This window comes from Pholis gunnellus, assembly GCF_910591455.1.
Source record: "Pholis gunnellus genome assembly, chromosome: 3".
Classification (NCBI taxonomy): domain Eukaryota; kingdom Metazoa; phylum Chordata; class Actinopteri; order Perciformes; family Pholidae; genus Pholis; species Pholis gunnellus.
In genome coordinates this window covers 29,465,089-29,486,415 of record NC_136529.1, presented here as the reverse complement: position 1 = coordinate 29,486,415, position 21,327 = coordinate 29,465,089, and the positions used below count along the sequence as shown (strand labels likewise).

General features: G+C 42.0%; 1 protein-coding gene across 1 annotated transcript in view; it reads left to right on the top strand.

Moving 5' to 3' along the window:
- ptprt (protein tyrosine phosphatase receptor type T) overlaps positions 1–21,068 on the top strand; it is a gene marked incomplete at its 3' end in the record, with an annotated part of 196,071 nt that extends 175,003 nt beyond the window's left edge. The window contains exons 26-32 of the mRNA XM_079185368.1: positions 2,336–2,485; positions 6,649–6,822; positions 6,959–7,090; positions 10,199–10,324; positions 15,431–15,594; positions 20,041–20,176; positions 21,015–21,068. Of these exons, the coding sequence (XP_079041494.1) occupies positions 2,336–2,485; positions 6,649–6,822; positions 6,959–7,090; positions 10,199–10,324; positions 15,431–15,594; positions 20,041–20,176; positions 21,015–21,068 (936 nt within the window). The remainder of the gene's footprint in view (positions 1–2,335; positions 2,486–6,648; positions 6,823–6,958; positions 7,091–10,198; positions 10,325–15,430; positions 15,595–20,040; positions 20,177–21,014) is intronic.
- Between the last annotated feature and the right edge of the window lie 259 nt (positions 21,069–21,327).

Sequence of the window (21,327 nt, the reverse complement as noted above, 5' to 3'; positions counted from 1 at the left end):
ATGGTTTGAGACGCACATACACACACACACACACACATGCACACACACACACTTACACACATACACGCACACAACCACACACATAAACATGCACACACACGCACATCAAAGCAGACACATTGTAAGTTCGACATTGCATTGCTTTTGAGGTTTTCCAAATAGTGAGTTGCAAAAACTTAGTTCCAGTTAAGTTTGGAATATTATAAAAGTAACCAGAGCTTGTGATATTAATATTAACTAGTGCTGGGCAACGATTACAAGTTTTAATCGTGATTAATCTCATGATTAATCTCATTGTTGTGTTAAAGTTCATAATGAATCTAAAGTAGTGTGTTGAGCTCTTTTATGTTAAAGTGCTGCTCTATGAACTAAAGGTCAACATTTGGTTTAAACACGTTAAACTCATCAGGTTCTTGTTAACAGCAGGATTCTCTTCACACAGCAGCAGTTATAACACAGTTATAATGATTCTGATCATAGATATTCAGACGTGTTCACAACTTTATCTTCATGTGTGTCAGAGATGAATTTAAATATACATCTTGATACGTCATGTTTTAATGTTTGTTAAACTCTCAGTAGTGATAATAAATGATATGATTATTATACATATTACAAACTAAACATTTTAAAAACTCTAAAACAATCATTTAAGTGAATCATTTATTTTGTTGGTATGTTGGTCAGACACTATGCTACGCTGATTAGCGTAATATGTGGTGTTTGTTCTAAATGTACGTTGGTACATAGAGGGTGATAAGAAGCTGTACATGGAGGGACTTAGGACCCAGGGGAACGTAGGGGAAGGAAACAGGAAGAGACGCCACACAAACAGCTGTTCTTGTGTTAAAAATGTCGCTTAATAATACAAAAAAAACTGCGTTGACGCACGACAAAATAATTGTCGGCGTTAATGAATGAATGCGTTAACGTGATAATAACGCGTTAACTTGCCCAGCACTAATATTAACCCATGCAAGGTATTCCTCTTCATCAGCCGAGGACTCGGGTCGGTTCCTGTCCTTTACACCGGGTCAGTTCTAATGTTCTTATATATATTACCCTCTACAAAGAGTCTGCATGTTTCATTGTGAAACAGAGGATTCATTTCTTCTCTAAACTACCTTAAACCGACCTAATCCATCCGCCTCTGCCTTCCATTTGTACTTCTGATGAAAACTCAGCATTTCAAAAAAGTCAACTTAACCAGGACTAAAGGAAGACGGCCTCACGTCCACACTGACAGCTGAAGCTCGGAGCCTGAAATTGATGTTGAATTGGTTTTAGAAGTGCTCGGTTATGAAACGTTACCCAGGCGTCGCTTTGAGTGCTTTCATTTGAAGCACTGGGAACGCTTTATAATACACATTGTTCCTACATTAACACTCATTAGTATGCAATTCATAACAGTTATAAATGTTTTATTCTTGATTAATAAGATTGTCTCATGTTAATGTAGGAACAATGCTTTATAAAGGATGAATTAAGTGTTTACTCAAACTGAACGAATGCTTCACAGCGTGTAGTTATTATAAAGTGTTACACTGGTATGAAAGCTAGTTTTCAATGTGTGTGTGTGTGTGTGTGTGTGTGCGTACACTTGAAACCAAGCTGAATGCATCCTGCCCTGCCTTTTGAATGTGTGTGTGAGCAATTTATGTTGAAGAAGCTTGATGCTCTTATAACTGTGCTCCTTTGAAAAGGCACAAGGAAAAGACGTGTGTGTGTGTGTGTGTGTGTGTTTCTGCATGCTTGTGTGTGTACACGATGTCACTAGAGTAAGTAATGGCACAAGGACGACATTTCAGTGATGCTTTTAAAAGTGTCCTCTCAGCTCCAAGGGCAACAATTAACATTCGACACATGTAGAGAGACAAAGACCAATAAAACAACGGGAGACAGCAGACAAAGTGTGAGAGGAAGAAGAGAAAGAAATAACAAATGAACATGAGACATTTTGAGAGACAGAAAGGACATTGAACATGTACAGTGCTGCTGTAGCTCACTAGAGAACATTTGATCCCGAGCACAGAATCACTGCAGAGTCCACTGCAGAGCACGAGCACACAAGTCATGAATCCACACACACACAAAGCAAACAAGTGGAATGTTTGAGTTGGTGAGAGACTTGAGAAGGCAGCAGATGCAGCTTCCTCTGTCCCACAAGAGTCAATGCTAACAGAGTCAATGCTAACAGAGTCAATGCTAACAGAGTCAATGCTAACAGCCACACTGAGAAGCTACATCAAGTCCTCCGTCTCCTCACAAAGGACGAGAATTCAAGACGTGTTGACTGCAGCATTTCTGTGATCAGCTGCTTTGTGTCGTGTTGCAGGAGCAGTACGTGTTTGTTCATGATGCCATATTGGAGGCCTGTCTATGTGGGAATACAGCCATTCCAGTGTGTGAGTTCAGAGCTATTTACTACAACATCAGCAGACTGGACCCACAGACCAACTCCAGCCAGATCAAAGACGAGTTCCAGGTGAGCACCAGCACTCAGCTACACTCTAGTTCTGTTGAGCATCGTGAGTACTGGATTTACATTCATTCATTGGAGACCCAAACCTTCATCCTGACTGAAATCCTACCCTTGAAGAGAACGTTGGCCAATTTTCAACTTAATCTCTGTCTGTCTGAGTTCTATCTATCTGAGTTCTATCTATCTGAGTTCTATCTATCTGAGTTCTATCTATCTGAGTTCTATCTATCTAGTTCTATCTATCTAGTTCTATCTATCTGAGTTCTATCTATCTTAGCTCTATCTATCTGAGTTCTATCTATCTGAGTTCTATCTATCTAGTTCTATCTATCTGAGTTCTATCTATCTAGTTCTATCTATCTGAGTTCTATCTATCTAGTTCTATCTATCTGAGTTCTATCTATCTAGTTCTATCTATCTGAGTTCTATCTATCTGAGTTCTATCTATCTAGTTCTATCTATCTAGTTCTATCTATCTAGCTCTATCTATCTGAGTTCTATCTATCTGAGTTCTATCTATCTAGTTCTATCTATCTGAGTTCTATCTATCTAGTTCTATCTATCTGAGTTCTATCTATCTTAGTTCTATCTATCTGAGTTCTATCTATCTGAGTTCTATCTATCTGAGTTCTATCTATCTGAGTTCTATCTATCTGAGTTCTATCTATCTGAGTTCTATCTATCTAGTTCTATCTATCTAGCTCTATCTATCTGAGTTCTATCTATCTGAGTTCTATCTATCTAGTTCTATCTATCTGAGTTCTATCTATCTAGTTCTATCTATCTGAGTTCTATCTATCTTAGTTCTATCTATCTGAGTTCTATCTATCTGAGTTCTATCTATCTGAGTTCTATCTATCTAGTTCTATCTATCTAGTTCTATCTATCTGAGTTCTATCTATCTAGTTCTATCTATCTGAGTTCTATCTATCTAGTTCTATCTATCTGAGTTCTATCTATCTAGTTCTATATATCTGAGTTCTATCTATCTAGTTCTATCTATCTAGTTCTATCTATCTGAGTTCTATCTATCTAGTTCTATCTATCTGAGTTCTATCTATCTAGTTCTATATATCTGAGTTCTATCTATCTAGTTCTATCTATCTGAGTTCTATCTATCTAGTTCTATCTATCTAGTTCTATCTATCTAGTTCTATCTATCTGAGTTCTATCTATCTAAGTTCTATCTATCTGAGTTCTATCTATCTGAGTTCTATCTATCTAGTTCTATCTATCTGAGTTCTATCTATCTAGTTCTATCTATCTAGTTCTATCTATCTGAGTTCTATCTATCTGAGTTCTATCTATCTAGTTCTATCTATCTAGTTCTATCTATCTGAGTTCTATCTATCTAGTTCTATCTAAGTTCTATCTATCTGAGTTCTATCTATCTGAGTTCTATCTATCTAGTTCTATCTATCTGAGTTCTATCTATCTAGTTCTATCTATCTAGTTCTATCTATCTGAGTTCTATCTATCTGAGTTCTATCTATCTAGTTCTATCTATCTGAGTTCTATCTATCTGAGTTCTATATATCTGAGTTCTATATATCTTAGCTCTATCTAAATGAGTTCTATCTATCTGAGTTCTATATATCTTAGCTCTATCTATCTGAGTTCTATCTATCTAGTTCTATCTATCTGAGTTCTATCTATCTGAGTTCTATCTATCTGAGTTCTATATATCTTAGCTCTATCTATCTGAGTTCTATCTATCTAGTTCTATCTATCTAGTTCTATCTATCTAGTTCTATCTATCTAGTTCTATCTATCTGAGTTCTATCTATCTAGTTCTATCTATCTGAGTTCTATCTATCTAGTTCTATATATCTGAGTTCTATCTATCTAGTTCTATCTATCTGAGTTCTATCTATCTAGTTCTATCTATCTAGTTCTATCTATCTAGTTCTATCTATCTGAGTTCTATCTATCTAAGTTCTATCTATCTGAGTTCTATCTATCTGAGTTCTATCTATCTAGTTCTATCTATCTGAGTTCTATCGATCTAGTTCTATCTATCTAGTTCTATCTATCTGAGTTCTATCTATCTAGTTCTATCTATCTAAGTTCTATCTATCTGAGTTCTATCTATCTGAGTTCTATCTATCTAGTTCTATCTATCTGAGTTCTATCTATCTAGTTCTATCTATCTAGTTCTATCTATCTGAGTTCTATCTATCTGAGTTCTATCTATCTAGTTCTATCTATCTGAGTTCTATCTATCTGAGTTCTATATATCTGAGTTCTATATATCTTAGCTCTATCTAAATGAGTTCTATCTATCTGAGTTCTATATATCTTAGCTCTATCTATCTGAGTTCTATCTATCTAGTTCTATCTATCTGAGTTCTATCTATCTGAGTTCTATCTATCTGAGTTCTATATATCTTAGCTCTATCTAAATGAGTTCTATCTATCTGAGTTCTATATATCTAGTTCTATCTATCTGAGTTCTATATATCTGAGTTCTATATATCTTAGCTCTATCTAAATGAGTTCTATCTATCTGAGTTCTATATATCTTAGCTCTATCTATCTGAGTTCTATCTATCTAGTTCTATCTATCTGAGTTCTATCTATCTGAGTTCTATCTATCTGAGTTCTATATATCTTAGCTCTATCTATCTGAGTTCTATCTATCTGAGTTCTATCTATCTGAGTTCTATATATCTTAGCTCTATCTATCTAGTTCTATCTATCTAGTTCTATCTATCTGAGTTCTATCTATCTGAGTTCTATCTATCTGAGTTCTATATATCTTAGCTCTATCTAAATGAGTTTGGGATATGGTGCCTGCAGTTCTAGCTGTTTTTTATTGGTGTCTCATCCAGTAATTGTAGCAATATCAAGAAAAAGAATGCGTCCTACTTCGAAAGTTATCCCACAAAACGTTTTGGTATCCACGTAATCTCAGAGGATAAAGCGCTGGAGCGCTGGAGAACGGAGTGGAACCGGATGAGTCAAAGAGGAGAGCGCTGATCGTTCTCTCTGTGAAATGAAAAGTCAACGTTGACTTACTGGTTGATTTAACCTCAAAGATAATCTAAACCTAACTAAGTAGTGTTGTTGCCTAAATCTGAGAAGACAGAAGTTTATTTTGAAAAGACTGTTTTCATGTAACGAGCAGAAATTGATGAGTCACTTTTCGTAGGATACTATACGAACCGCTGTATGAAGATACGTTGCTCAGGGAAACATGTATTGTTGTAGAACCACAGTGAGAGCGACCTCATTGATGGAAGCTGTTATTAACCTGTGTTAGCTTTATGGATGCAGACCATGTTATGGACGAGGATTCTTTAACATGCACATTTTAGTGTCTGACTCGGGTATTTAGCCAGAAAGAGGCCGCTTGAGGGGAGCATATGAGGGGCCCCTCCAGAGTCTTTGTTCATCCAGCAGAAACACAATCATTCTACAGGAATGAGTCCGTTTGGGCCGTTTTAGTCGGACGCTGTCGCCAAAGACTTCCCAGCGAGAGCGAGTTGTGTGCATGAAAGTTTTCCTCCTCACTGGGATAAAAGTGTGCTGGAGAACTTCTTCAAGATCCCAGAGATAAACTGGAAAATACAACCAAGACCAGCAGGGCCAAGACCAGCAGGGCCAAGACCAGCAGGGCCAAGACCAGCAGGGCCAAGACCAACGAGCCGCTCAGCCGAGGGAAACAGCGGGGAAACAGCGGGGCATATTTGCACATCGTACTCTGAATTAAGGATTTGTTTCGACCAAAGAGTTGCTGAATGTTGGAACAGTGGAATGGAACCATTATTCTTCCGTCCAGTTTGATGAAGTGAGTTTTACGCTGACTTTACGAGACAGTTAAGCCTGTGTTCGTTTTTTAAAAGAGAGAAACGTGAATTCAGAAGGTGTACGGTTAACTTCCTCAGTCAACATCGCTCAAATTCATTTCTTTAATCCATTACATTTTCCATCAACACTGAATGGAAATCCACATCAAAGATGTCAAATGTTCCCTTTAATTCAAAGACAATTTTAAGATGGAACTTTTGGGACCACATGTGTGTCCCAGGTGAGTCTCCATGAAGTGAACGAGGACTCTCTGTCCTCACTCTCTGATTAGTTCTTTAGTTCAATCTGCTTTGCTCTAATAACTCAGCTGTGTTTTTAGTCAAAGTAGGAATAATAAACGACCTTTCTGTCATCAGACACTGAACATAGTGACCCCTAGAGTCCGCCCGGAGGACTGCAGCGTGGGTTTGCTGCCCAGGAACCACGACAAGAATCGCAGTATGGACGTTCTATCAGCAGACAGATGTCTGCCTTTCCTCATATCTGTGGACGGAGAGAGCTCCAATTACATCAACGCTGCGTTAATGGACGTAAGTGTACATGTTGGGAATGTTTGTCTGATTTGTACTATCCAGTGCTGCAGAGGTTATCCATCAATAAGCATTGCTGTGTTCCCTTGTCTGTTCATCTTGTTGTGGTTTTTTATTTATGATCTCTAAACTCCAGAGCCACAAACAGCCGGCGGCCTTCATTGTTACCCAGCATCCTTTGCCAAACACCATGGGAGACTTCTGGAGGCTTGTGTTCGACTACAACTGCTCCTCCATCGTCATGCTGAATGAGATGGACGCCGCGCAGGTACAACAACATACAGCCTGCAACAACGACAGTCTGACAACTAAGAAGGTTTAACAGCAGTTTGTACCAAAGCGATTAAGCAGAGAAAGTCATTTATGCTGTTATTTAGCAATTTATTATATTATATTATATTTTATATAAATCTTTCCAAATAATCAATGCATATTTCCAATCCTACAATTGAAGACAAAAAAGGTTTCAGGGTGAGCAGAATATGAAGCTAAAGGTGGTTAAATATGAAATACACTACATGTGGACATTCACCAATTCACACACACACACACACACTCACACACTGATGGGAGGCTACCGTCATTCACACACACACACACACACACACACTGATGGGAGGCTACCGTCATTCACACACACACACACACACTGATGGCTCTGCATTCAGGAGTAATTTGGCGTTTAGCATCTTGTCCGAGGACATTTTAATGTGCTGGAGAGGACTGAAGCGCTTTCAATCAGTGAACGACCCGCTCTGCCCTCTGAGTCGCAGTGACGCCTCCTTTGGGTGTTTTCTGGTGTGCTGGTGGAGATGTGCTGGTGGAGGAGTGCTGGTGGAGGTGTGCTGGTGGAGGTGTGCTGGTGGAGATGTGCTGGTGGAGATGTGCTGGTGGAGGTGTGCTGGTGGAGGTGTGCTGGTGGAGATGTGCTGGTGGAGGTGTGCTGGTGGAGGTGTGCTGGTGGAGATGTGCCTGGTGGAGGTGTGCTGGTGGAGATGTGCCTGGTGGAGGTGTGCTGGTGGAGATGTGCCTGGTGGAGGTGTGCTGGTGGAGATGTGCCTGGTGGAGGTGTGCTGGTGGAGGTGTGCTGGTGGAGGTGTGCTGGTGGAGATGTGCTGGTGGAGGTGTGCTGGTGGAGGTGTGCTGGTGGAGGTGTGCTGGTGGAGATGTGCTGGTGGAGGTGTGCTGGTGGAGGTGTGCTGGTGGAGATGTGCTGGTGGAGGTGTGCTGGTGGAGGTGTGCTGGTGGAGGTGTGCTGGTGGAGATGTGCTGGTGGAGGTGTGCTGGTGGAGGTGTGCTGGTGGAGGTGTGCTGGTGGAGATGTGCTGGTGGAGGTGTGCTGGTGGAGATGTGCTGGTGGAGGTGTGCTGGTGGAGGTGTGCTGGTGGAGGTGTGCTGGTGGAGATGTGCCTGGTGGAGGTGTGCTGGTGGAGGTGTGCTGGTGGAGGTGTGCTGGTGGAGGTGTGCTGGTGGAGATGTGCTGGTGGAGGTGTGCTGGTGGAGATGTGCCTGGTGGAGGTGTGCTGGTGGAGGTGTGCTGGTGGAGATGTGCTGGTGGAGGTGTGCTGGTGGAGATGTGCTGATGGAGGTGTGCTGGTGGAGGTGTGCTGATGGAGGTGTGCTGGTGGAGGTGTGCTGATGGAGGTGTGCTGGTGGAGGTGTGCTGGTGGAGATGTGCCTGGTGGAGGTGTGCTGGTGGAGATGTGCTGGTGGAGGTGTGCTGGTGGAGGTGTGCTGGTGGATTCGTGGGCCACATAACATGCCGTGGCGGCCGGGAGTTTGCCGCCTGCTTCAGACGTTCCAGACGTCGCTCTCGCTGGTGAAGCTCTCTCTGGTGAAGCTCTCTCTGGTGAAGCTCTCTCTGGTGAAGCTCTCTCTGGTGAAGCTCTCTCTGGTGAAGCTCTCGCTGGTGAAGCTCTCTCTGGTGAAGCTCTCGCTGGTGAAGCTCTCTCTGGTGAAGCTCTCTCTGGTGAAGCTCTCTCTGGTGAAGCTCTCGCTGGTGAAGCTCTCTCTGGTGAAGCTCTCTCTGGTGAAGCTCTCTCTGGTGAAGCTCTCTCTGGTGAAGCTCTCGCTGGTGAAGCTCTCTCTGGTGAAGCTCTCTCTGGTGAAGCTCTCTCTGGTGAAGCTCTCTCTGGTGAAGCTCTCGCTGGTGAAGCTCTCTCTGGTGAAGCTCTCGCTGGTGAAGCTCTCTCTGGTGAAGCTCTCTCTGGTGAAGCTCTCTCTGGTGAAGCTCTCGCTGGTGAAGCTCTCTCTGGTGAAGCTCTCTCTGGTGAAGCTCTCGCTGGTGAAGCTCTCTCTGGTGAAGCTCTCTCTGGTGAAGCTCTCTCTGGTGAAGCTCTCGCTGGGAAACCCAGAGACGTCCGCTGGACGACACTCTGGATTATCTGAGGTTCAGCGGTCGGTCGGAGTCTCTTTCTAGCACCCTGGAATATACTTTCTCTGGGGAGACTGAGCAATGAGACACCCCAGTAATTGGATCACATTATCCGGCCCCCCTTTTTAAAAAAGGGGACCACCATCCCAGTCTGCCTCTCCACAAGCACTGTCCCTGAGCTCCAAGCCACACTGAAGATGCTGCCAGCCAAGACAGCCCATCACTGTCCAGAGCCTTCAGCGTCTCAGGCTGAATCTCATCCACCGCTGCAGCCTCGCTGCACATGGACGGGTCTTCAAACACTGACGCCTCATAGAGGACGTGTCAGTCTGGTTCAGGAGGTTTTGAAATTTATATATAAATGACTCTCCACAAAAGTATTGTTCAATGCACACACAAATGGTTATCATTATGTATAAATGTAAATGTAAACATAATCCACACTTATAACACAGAAGATTCAAAAATATGTATTTAATGTGATTTTAAAATGTTTTTACATTCATGTACAAACTGTTCAACCTACATTTAAAAACTGTTGTCATTTTTTGAACTCAACTGCATTTGTGTGTGTTTTTTGAGGATGCATTTTTGTTCAATGGGGAAATATCTGTAGCCAATCAGATGTCTCCATTTTCAACCCATCAAATGTGCGAGTCCCCACGAGGGTTTCCTCTAACGCCATGCACGGCGGGAAGCGGGGAACGGGAAGGGAGCTCCTACGAACATCGTGTGCACCCTAATAACTCTGTAAGGATCCCAAAACCATCCAGATGGGTGATCCTGATGGCCAGATGCACCTTGTATGGCCGCATATAGACATCTTATAAAACGTATAGACCCTCCACTCTATGAATAACCATCCAATCACAGAGGTGATCATGATCAAAGAGAATTCATTCAAGGTTTGGTGAGATCACATTATTTCCTGCGCTGTTTAAATATAGCTTTTCAACCACGTCACTGTCCCTTTCCTCCCCCTTCTCTTGTTTTATCTTATAGTTGTGTATGCAGTACTGGCCAGAGAAGAGCTCGTGTTGCTACGGTCCCATTCAAGTCGAATTCATATCGGCAGACATTGACGAAGACATCATCAACCGAATCTTCAGGATCTGCAATATGGCCAGGGTACTCGCTCTCCCTTCACTTCCTTTCTTTTCTCTTCTTTCCCTTCACTTCCTCTCTTTTCTCTTCTTTACCTTCACTTCCCCTCTTTTCTCTTCTTTACCTTCACTTCCTCTCTTTTCTCTTCTTTCCCTTCACTTCCCCTCTTTTCTCTTCTTTACCTTCACTTCCTCTCTTTTCTCTTCTTTCCCTTCACTTCCCCTCTTTTCTTTTCTTTCCCTTCACTTCCTCTCTTTTCTCTTCTTTCCCTTCACTTCCCCTCTTTTCTCTTCTTTCCCTTCACTTCCCCTCTTTTCTCTTCTTTCCCTTCACTTCCCCTCTTTTCTCTTCTTTACCTTCACTTCCTCTCTTTTCTCTTCTTTCCCTTCACTTCCCCTCTTTTCTCTTCTTTACCTTCACTTCCTTTCTTTTCTCTTCTTTCCCTTCACTTCCCCTCTTTTCTCTTCTTTCCCTTCACTTCCCCTCTTTTCTCTTCTTTACCTTCACTTCCTTTCTTTTCTCTTCTTTCCCTTCACTTCCCCTCTTTTCTTTTCTTTCCCTTCACTTCCTCTCTTTTCTCTTCTTTCCCTTCACTTCCTTTCTTTTCTCTTCTTTCCCTTCACTTCCCCTCTTTTCTTTTCTTTCCCTTCACTTCCTCTCTTTTCTCTTCTTTCCCTTCACTTCCCCTCTTTTCTCTTCTTTCCCTTCACTTCCCCTCTTTTCTCTTCTTTCCCTTCACTTCCCCTCTTTTCTCTTCTTTACCTTCACTTCCTCTCTTTTCTCTTCTTTCCCTTCACTTCCCCTCTTTTCTCTTCTTTACCTTCACTTCCTTTCTTTTCTCTTCTTTCCCTTCACTTCCCCTCTTTTCTCTTCTTTCCCTTCACTTCCCTTCTTTTCTCTTCTTTACCTTCACTTCCTTTCTTTTCTCTTCTTTCCCTTCACTTCCCCTCTTTTCTCTTCTTTCCCTTCACTTCCCCTCTTTTCTCTTCTTTACCTTCACTTCCCCTCTTTTCTGTTCTTTCTCTTCACTTCCCCTCTTTTCTCTTCTTTCCCTTCTCTTCCCCTCTTTTCTCTTCTTTCCCTTCACTTCCCCTCTTTTCTCTTCTTTCCCTTCACTTCCCCTCTTTTCTCTTCTTTCCCTTCACTTCCCCTCTTTTCTCTTCTTTCCCTTCACTCCCCCTCTTTTCTCTTCTTTACCTTCACTTCCCCTCTTTTCTCTTCTTTCCCTTCACTTCCCCTCTTTTCTCTTCTTTACCTTCACTTCCTTTCTTTTCTCTTCTTTCCCTTCACTTCCCCTCTTTTCTCTTCTTTCCCTTCACTTCCCCTCTTTTCTCTTCTTTACCTTCACTTCCTTTCTTTTCTCTTCTTTCCCTTCACTTCCCCTCTTTTCTTTTCTTTCCCTTCACTTCCTCTCTTTTCTCTTCTTTCCCTTCACTTCCTTTCTTTTCTCTTCTTTCCCTTCACTTCCCCTCTTTTCTTTTCTTTCCCTTCACTTCCTCTCTTTTCTCTTCTTTCCCTTCACTTCCTTTCTTTTCTCTTCTTTCCCTTCACTTCCCCTCTTTTCTTTTCTTTCCCTTCACTTCCTCTCTTTTCTCTTCTTTCCCTTCACTTCCCCTCTTTTCTCTTCTTTCCCTTCACTTCCCCTCTTTTCTCTTCTTTCCCTTCACTTCCCCTCTTTTCTCTTCTTTACCTTCACTTCCTCTCTTTTCTCTTCTTTCCCTTCACTTCCCCTCTTTTCTCTTCTTTACCTTCACTTCCTTTCTTTTCTCTTCTTTCCCTTCACTTCCCCTCTTTTCTCTTCTTTCCCTTCACTTCCCTTCTTTTCTCTTCTTTACCTTCACTTCCTTTCTTTTCTCTTCTTTCCCTTCACTTCCCCTCTTTTCTCTTCTTTCCCTTCACTTCCCCTCTTTTCTCTTCTTTACCTTCACTTCCCCTCTTTTCTGTTCTTTCTCTTCACTTCCCCTCTTTTCTCTTCTTTCCCTTCTCTTCCCCTCTTTTCTCTTCTTTCCCTTCACTTCCCCTCTTTTCTCTTCTTTCCCTTCACTTCCCCTCTTTTCTCTTCTTTCCCTTCACTTCCCCTCTTTTCTCTTCTTTCCCTTCACTCCCCCTCTTTTCTCTTCTTTACCTTCACTTCCCCTCTTTTCTCTTCTTTCCCTTCACTTCCCCTCTTTTCTCTTCTTTCCCTTCACTTCCCCTCTTTTCTCTTCTTTCCCTTCTCTTCCCCTCTTTTCTCTTCTTTCCCTTCACTTCCCCTCTTTTCTCTTCTTTCCCTTCACTTCCCCTCTTTTCTCTTCTTTCCCTTCACTTCCCCTCTTTTCTCTTCTTTCCCTTCACTCCCCCTCTTTTCTCTTCTTTACCTTCACTTCCCCTCTTTTCTCTTCTTTCCCTTCACTTCCCCTCTTTTCTCTTCTTTACCTTCACTTCCTTTCTTTTCTCTTCTTTCCCTTCACTTCCCCTCTTTTCTCTTCTTTCCCTTCACTTCCCCTCTTTTCTCTTCTTTACCTTCACTTCCTTTCTTTTCTCTTCTTTCCCTTCACTTCCCCTCTTTTCTTTTCTTTCCCTTCACTTCCTCTCTTTTCTCTTCTTTCCCTTCACTTCCTTTCTTTTCTCTTCTTTCCCTTCACTTCCCCTCTTTTCTTTTCTTTCCCTTCACTTCCTCTCTTTTCTCTTCTTTCCCTTCACTTCCCCTCTTTTCTCTTCTTTACCTTCACTTCCTCTCTTTTCTCTTCTTTCCCTTCACTTCCCTTCTTTTCTCTTCTTTACCTTCACTTCCTTTCTTTTCTCTTCTTTCCCTTCACTTCCCCTCTTTTCTCTTCTTTCCCTTCACTTCCCCTCTTTTCTCTTCTTTACCTTCACTTCCCCTCTTTTCTGTTCTTTCTCTTCACTTCCCCTCTTTTCTCTTCTTTCCCTTCTCTTCCCCTCTTTTCTCTTCTTTCCCTTCACTTCCCCTCTTTTCTCTTCTTTCCCTTCACTTCCCCTCTTTTCTCTTCTTTCCCTTCACTTCCCCTCTTTTCTCTTCTTTCCCTTCACTCCCCCTCTTTTCTCTTCTTTACCTTCACTTCCCCTCTTTTCTCTTCTTTCCCTTCACTTCCCCTCTTTTCTCTTCTTTCCCTTCACTTCCCCTCTTTTCTCTTCTTTCCCTTCTCTTCCCCTCTTTTCTGTTCTTTCTCTTCACTTCCCCTCTTTTCTCTTCTTTCCCTTCACTTCCCCTCTTTTCTCTTCTTTACCTTCACTTCCCCTCTTTTCTCTTCTTTCTCTTCACTTCCTCTCTTTTCTCTTCTTTCCCTTCACTTCCCCTCTTTTCTCTTCTTTCCCTTCACTTCCCCTCTTTTCTCTTCTTTCCCTTCACTCCCCCTCTTTTCTCTTCTTTCCCTTCACTTCCCCTCTTTTCTCTTCTTTACCTTCACTTCCTCTCTTTTCTCTTCTTTACCTTCACTTCCCCTCTTTTCTCTTCTTTCCCTTCACTTCCCCTCTTTTCTGTTCTTTCTCTTCACTTCCCCTCTTTTCTGTTCTTTCTCTTCACTTCCCCTCTTTTCTCTTCTTTCCCTTCACTTCTCCTCTTTTCTCTTCTTTCCCTTCACTTCCCCTCTTTTCTGTTCTTTCTCTTCACTTCCTCTCTTTTCTCTTCTTTCCCTTCACTTCCCCTCTTTTCTGTTCTTTCTCTTCAGTTCCCCTCTTTTCTCTTCTTTCCCTTCACTTCCCCTCTTTTCTCTTCTTTCCCTTCACTTCCCCTCTTTTCTCTTCTTTCCCTTCACTTCCTCTCTTTTCTCTTCTTTCCCTTCACTTCCTCTCTTTTCTCTTCTTTCCCTTCACTCCCCCTCTTTTCTCTTCTTTCCCTTCACTTCCCCTCTTTTCTCTTCTTTACCTTCACTTCCTCTCTTTTCTCTTCTTTCCCTTCACTTCCCCTCTTTTCTCTTCTTTCCCTTCACTCCCCCTCTTTTCTCTTCTTTCCCTTCACTCCCCCTCTTTTCTGTTCTTTCCCTTCACTTCCCCTCTTTTCTCTCGCCTCCTCTATTTACTCCCCTCTCATCTCATTTTCTCACCCATCTGTGACGGTGCTACTCACAGTGCTGCTCTAGCACTTAGTGGACTTCCCGCTACTCTCTGTATTTTCTCTCTCCTCTCAAATTCATCCCCAGTCTAGCGTGAAATGGATCATATCATCGTCACAACAGCACATGTCTCACTGTGAGAGCTGAGTCTGTACCACCGACCACTAAGCCATCGAATGAAGAGGGAGAGAGTAAAAGAGCAGGACGGCTAAAAAGGTTTGAGAGGGAAACTAAAAGAGTCACGAAGGCTAAAAAAAAAAGTAGAGTGAGTGCATCGGAAAATGAAAGTGAGTGACGGAAAAGCGAGTGAGCCAAAATAAAAGTTAGAAATATGATTGAAGGGGTTGCTATTTGGGGCTTTTTTCTGAGGGAAAGGGCTCAGAGTTATCAGGTTAAAGGAGGGAGGAGAGGGAGGAGGGAGGAGAGGGAGGAAGGAGGAAGCAGACACAGCTGTATCGTGTGTGTTCATGTTATGTGTGTATGTCGCAAACCTCGCAGGAAGTCAGTGATGTTCTGCTGTTTTAGGTGGTGGATGCAAACCGCCCCGAGACTAGACGACTGAACTAAATGATCTGCCGTGAAATGAACTAAACATTCTAACATGTTGTCTTTGTTGAGTCCGAGCACGTTTTCTTTTCTCATAATAAAGAATAACTAAGTGGAGCACACCAGCAGGCCTCTATATCTCTGTTGAGTGAATCATCACCACATGAGAAGATATATATATATATATAAAAACAGGAGGGAAGCCCTGTTAAATACATCTTCCACTATTTCACTTGTTCACCAGCTTCAGTAAAACCACAAAGCAAACCTTCAGACTCCACTTATGTCTTTTGAGACGGACACTTTAAGATCAATACTCGTGTCTAAACCATCACTGAGCATCTTGTCAACATAAGACAGAGAAAGAAAATAATCCACAATGTAGATGCAGCGCAGGGCGTCTCATTAACACACTCGGAAGGTAAAAGTCATCTGATCCTGAGAGCTACTAACACCTTCTTTTCTCAGGAAGACAATAGGATTCATTCCACACACTGACACAGTGCTGATAGTTTCGTGCCTCTCTCTCCAGCCACAGGACGGATACCGCCTGGTGCAGCACTTTCAGTTCATTGGCTGGCCGGCCTACAGGGACACGCCCCTTTCTAAGCGCTCCATCCTCCAGTTGGTCAGGAGGTTGGCGAAGTGGCAGGAGCAGTATGACGGAGGAGACGGGAGGACGGTGGTACACTGCCTGTAAGTTCAACACACACACCAGCCTCTAATACAGAAACTCATTCATCATTAACATTCATCTCAGTTTAAAGCTTCATCTTTATCTGAAATGTGCTACAAAGAAGTTAAGAGTTTACAAAGTAGCAAAAGTGAGGCCCAACAAAGACAACGAAGGTCAGAGTTCAACCCTGATAAAACAATAGATTAAATGATAGAAATAATCAAATCATTTAGTAAAATCAACAATAAAATAAAGCAGTAAAGCGACGGCGTCATATAAAATCATTCTGTAAAATCTCTATGTATTTTGGGGTCAGACCCACACATCCTTTAAAAGTGATCAGTAAAATATTAAAACCAATTGTACGATGAACAGGGAGCCCGTGGAGAGAAGTTAAACCAGTGAGATGATGCGTGGCCATGAAGTGTTGGGCTGAGGGTCTAGATAAATCCCCCTCTGATGGGGGTACAGCAACATGAACGTACTAAAAGTTGAGAAAACAGACAGCAGCAGGATGATAACGATGTCATTGTGTCACTGTGCTATTGGACAGAAGAGACCAGCTGATCAGAACAGCTGATGTCATGATTGACAGCTCAAAACCCGCCTCAGCATGTTAGAACCTCGTCTACCTGACTTTGACTTTCCGTTACACTGTGTTTGTGCTGTTTATACGTACATGGGCACAATAATCAGAGAAGTGAATTATTGTGGTGGTTTTAATGGAACAGGTTCAGGGCTCAGCTGAAGGTTTATTCAAGTTTAAATTCAAGGAGAATCCAGTAACACAAATGATACAAAGCCACCCTCGATTGTGAAGGTTACAGCATTTCAGTATTTCACCTCTGAGGATGAACAGAAAGAGGAAGATATTACCTCCACAAAGGTACATGTGTAAGCAATGTTGTTATAGATGAAGGTCATGTCAACACCTGGTTACAGGCCAATGGCGTCTCAGCTAATCAATCATACCGACTTCCTGTCGTTCTTTGGCTTCACTTGACCCTCTTCATCATGATAGAAGCCTCATAACTGCTCATCGTCTTCCTTCATCAGGAGGCAGCGCTGCTTTATTTGAACGTTGGAGGCCGTTGGTTGAGGTTTGGGTTAGTTTCACTCCACCATTTGTCATTTATTGTTTTCTATTGTATTGAATGTAGGTTATCACATGTACTCCACATGTAACTTTGCTGCTTTCTTAGCCAAGTCAAGATGTAATCTCACTTTTATTTTAATAAAAGAAATCAGAAAAATGAATGTGACGATGAAGGAGAAGAACAGTCTGTAGAATCTATAGACTTCCTCTGTCACAGCTCAGTGGGCCAATCACAGCTGGCTTTGGTTGGTTTTTTGACATGCTGGGCGTTTCATTCGTTTTTTTTATCTCTGTGTTAAAGAGAGAGTTTGTAAATAAAGCTGATTTTAGTTAAACCTTCTCACTTTGAATCCAATTTCAAAGAACAGCAAACAAATCTACTAATTCTAAATGATATCTAAATATGGAGTTTGTACTGTAACTGTAGAGCGTTCTATAGATCGCCGCTGTCTTCATTATGGTGAGCAGTCACATGACTGGATCTTAACTCAGAGCAGAATCAACGGTTAAACCTCTGGTGTCTCAAAGGAATATTAATAGTTCCAGAGATTCAGATCCATCTTTGACCCGCAGCTCAAATCAATACACACAGATATTGATTACATGGACTGAAGCAGTATTGAAGGGTTGTACACAGTAAAGTATCATCATTTCTAATTAGAAGTGCAAAATGGCTGACATTTTAAAAGTTTGTATATGTGCATCGTCTATATATCAATAAAATAATAAGTCATATTCCCTGAGTGACGGGGACTCAGTATGTTTCTGCTTCTCACAGACTGGGTTCTAGCAGAGATCAGAGCTGGTGATGCTGCCGCTCTCCCGTCTAATGCGTCTTTAATGCTGAGCTCATGTCTGATTCTCAGCCAATCACAGTGAAACAACGTGTTGGAGAAGTGTGGAGAGCAGCACACTGAACTCAGACCTGTTTGTTTAGTAGAAATACGTTCGCTAGAAGACGAGAACTAGTGAGACGGGGTCGGTCCTGTGCTGAAGTATCCCTGAGCGAGACTCTGAACCCGTAACACTGCTCCCAATACGCTAATAATGTAAAGATGTATAACGACGACTCTAATTAAGTTTAAGAATATTGTGCTGCCTCAGTTCATAGAGGAAGAAATGCAGTTTGAAGTATTTCATTAACAACTTGAGGAAAACATCCAACATGTCCGTGAACTGATCTACTGATCTACTGCGTTTCTGTAGTTCACATGAGTTCATCACTGCGACTCTCATTAGCTTGAGGATGCTAAGCTAGCTAAACGCTGCAAAGAGGATTCTTGATGACTGTAAATGAAACGTGGCTTCGGCTGCATTCTTCTTTGCAATAAAGAAGCATCGTCGTTGTCCTTCTTCTTTCTGTGACAATAAGCTCTTTGTTACTGAGGGCTCCTCGGTTTATAAGCTACCAAACATATCGTGTCCATTTCCATAGAAATGGTGAACGTTATTCAGTTACTTCACTCAGTAACACTCCAGTCTTGACTTCATTCTGGTTGGGCTTCAGTGATTAGCTTCATAATATTGATGTATTTTAGCTTTGAGACATTTCTGACAGCACCGATGTCAAATGTATTTGTCCTCTTTCTTCTTTTGAGAAATCCTCTGACATCAGGAAGTTTAGGCTCAAATATGAGAGAGACCGTCGTAGTAACGCTCCGTCAGTCGATGTGGTCGACATGGCCTCACTCTACAAACCACTTCACCATGTAAAGGGTTACATGGTTGTGACCGAATCTACAAATCTATCAACACCTTGCAGAAGGTAAAACAATATAACCCTGAGGAGCTGAGTCCCATTCAGAAATACATTGAACCACGAAGAACATAAATATGGACGCAGGTCTCTCTGAATATTAATGAATCCATGCAGAAAGATTCACAAATGAGTTATGTGTGAACTTTATGGAGACTCTCGTGAGATCACTATTTGTAGCCAATCAGGATTCTTCTTCCTCTTCAACCAATCAGATTAGTTTATCGTCTGTATAACAAATGTGTTCAAATGTCTTAAATCGGTTAGTAAAGCTCGTACTACACACACACACACACACATATATATATATATATATATACACGCTCATACATATTTCATTATTGTACTATTGTGTTATTTTGTCTAAGATTAATATTGAGTTCTCAAATAGTTTGTAATTTTTCCTTCCCTGTAAAGACTTTGTACGCTGATTTTCACTCTTTTAACCTCCCCCCCCCCCCCCCCCCCCCCCAGATAACTAAACGCCGTCATGTCTGGTTCATAACATAGTCCGGAGGAGCTCCGTGGATTTCATCGAGCTCACTGTGTCTAGTGAGCCACACGTCGCTGTTTACTACAGCTGTATGAACACACAATACACTGACTTGGCTGTGATTTAACGGCAATAAACCGACAAAAAGGGACTCCGAAATAACTGCGTAATGATGCCGATTTGTACTTGTTTTCTCAATGGAGCTCGGATCGATCGGTGCTATTGTTTGCACCATATGGTGCAGGTGCCTGGCTGCATGTGAAGTGTTTCGCTCACAACGGGTGTTAAATCTGCCGACACGCATCGCAAGTTATACCAGTTATATAACTCTTATCTCGTACTTATAGAAGTTAGAGACACGTCTGCATTCAGTGAAGTTTGTCAGGTGCAACATTTATGTCAGTGTTGGTCAGTCTGTCTGCTTGTCAATCACATTTTGCTGCAATAAAAATGATTGAAGTGAGACGAACAGACTGATAAAACATGTTGACACAGTTTTCCTTTGGGGACGTCATTTGAAGTTGAAAAAAGGTAATAAATCGCAATACTCAGCATATCACAGTATCGTGATAATATCGTATCGTGACCGAAGTATCGTGATAATATCTCGCGATTCGCTCGTGCAGCAGCTGCAGCTCACTCAGCGAGATCAGCTGATCGCGGGAGTAGACAATGACCCCACTCATTGTGTGTGTGGCTCTCCGTTACACAGAAAAGCCACGAGAAAAGTTGAGAACAAGTTACGGTCCGTCGTCTGACCGTAAAAAACAAACGTTAAGGAAAAACAAAAAACAAAAGAAGAGGGGAAAGAGTGAAAAAAGACTAGAATTAAAACACAGGGAACTGCTGCTGGCACGGCGCCATCTTGCATTAAAAGCTTCCAGGTGATGAAGAATCTGAACATCTCTTGTTTATCTCTTGACTCTTCTTCCATTCTTGATTCTCTTTTCTTTATTCCATCTTTTACTCTCTTATCCTCTTTTTCTCTGTCTTGTTGTGATGGTGGCACGGTCAGCGTGATTATTTCAGTTAACAAAGGTTTCAAAGGTTGACAGTGATGTTGTTTGATGATGAAGATCTTGTGTCCTCCCTCCCCTCCTCCTCCTCCTCCTCCTCTGCAGTACCGGTGGAGGGCGTTCTGGAACGTTCTGTGCCATCTGCAGCATCAATGAGATGATCCAGCAGCAGAACATCGTGGATGTTTTCCACACCGTCAAAACACTGAGGAACAACAAGACTAATATGGTGGAGACCATGGTGAGGACTCACAACACACACACACACACACACACACACATACCTACACACACACACATACCTACACACACACCCACACATACCTACACACACACACATACCTACACACACACACATACCTACACACACACCCACACATACCTACACACACACACACACATACCTACACACACACACACACACACCTACACACACACACATACCTACACACACACACATACCTACACACACACACATACCTACACACACACACACACCTACACACATACCTACACACACACACACACACACACATACCCACACACACACACACACACACACACTCATATAATTTCATTTCAATTCAGTTGTATTTGTTTATTTGTTTATTTGTTTATTTGTTTATTTGTTGAGTACATGTGCCTCAGAGGCTCTACAGTCGGTACAACACACGACCTCCGTTCTTACTCCGTCACATCGGAAAAGAAACGTTAATGTGAAAAAAGGATGAAACCTCAGAAAGAGCCAAAACAAACATATTTATTTCTATCTCTATATTTGGAGATAAGGAGATAATGTTCTGCAGGTCACATCTGGAAACCAAAGGTTAGCAGAAGTTTAAGAAGTTATTCTTTTGTTCAGCATAATTACTCTGCGTATGATTTTAGATAGCTGCTTGAAATAGTTATTTATTAATGAATTAATGACAATATATAGTTGTTATTCAGAGTAGTTTTCTTTCTTGACATCTTCAGTGTGTTAATCTTTGTATTGAATTGATCAGCTGATGTTCAGGGAATGAAAGTCTTTGGTTGTCAATAAGCAACACTCGGAGCTTTTCTCTTCATTGTGTGCACAGGAACAGTACAAGTTCTGCTATGAAGTGGCTCTGGAGGCGCTCAGCTCCTTCTGATTGGCTTTCGGAGGAATTTTTCACCTCAACGCTGGAACACACAATGTACAAAACTTCTTTCTGTGGAGCCAAACCCAACCTGTGAGCGTGTGTGTGTGTGATTCCGTGTGCAGAAGAGAGGGCATGCTTGCATATTAGCAAGCATTAGTGTGTGTGTGAGCATCCAGTGTGACAACACACACACACACACAACCTGTAAGAAGAGAAAGAAAGGCGTTGCTCATGTGTGAGACTGAGAACTTAACCTGCTTGTACAAAG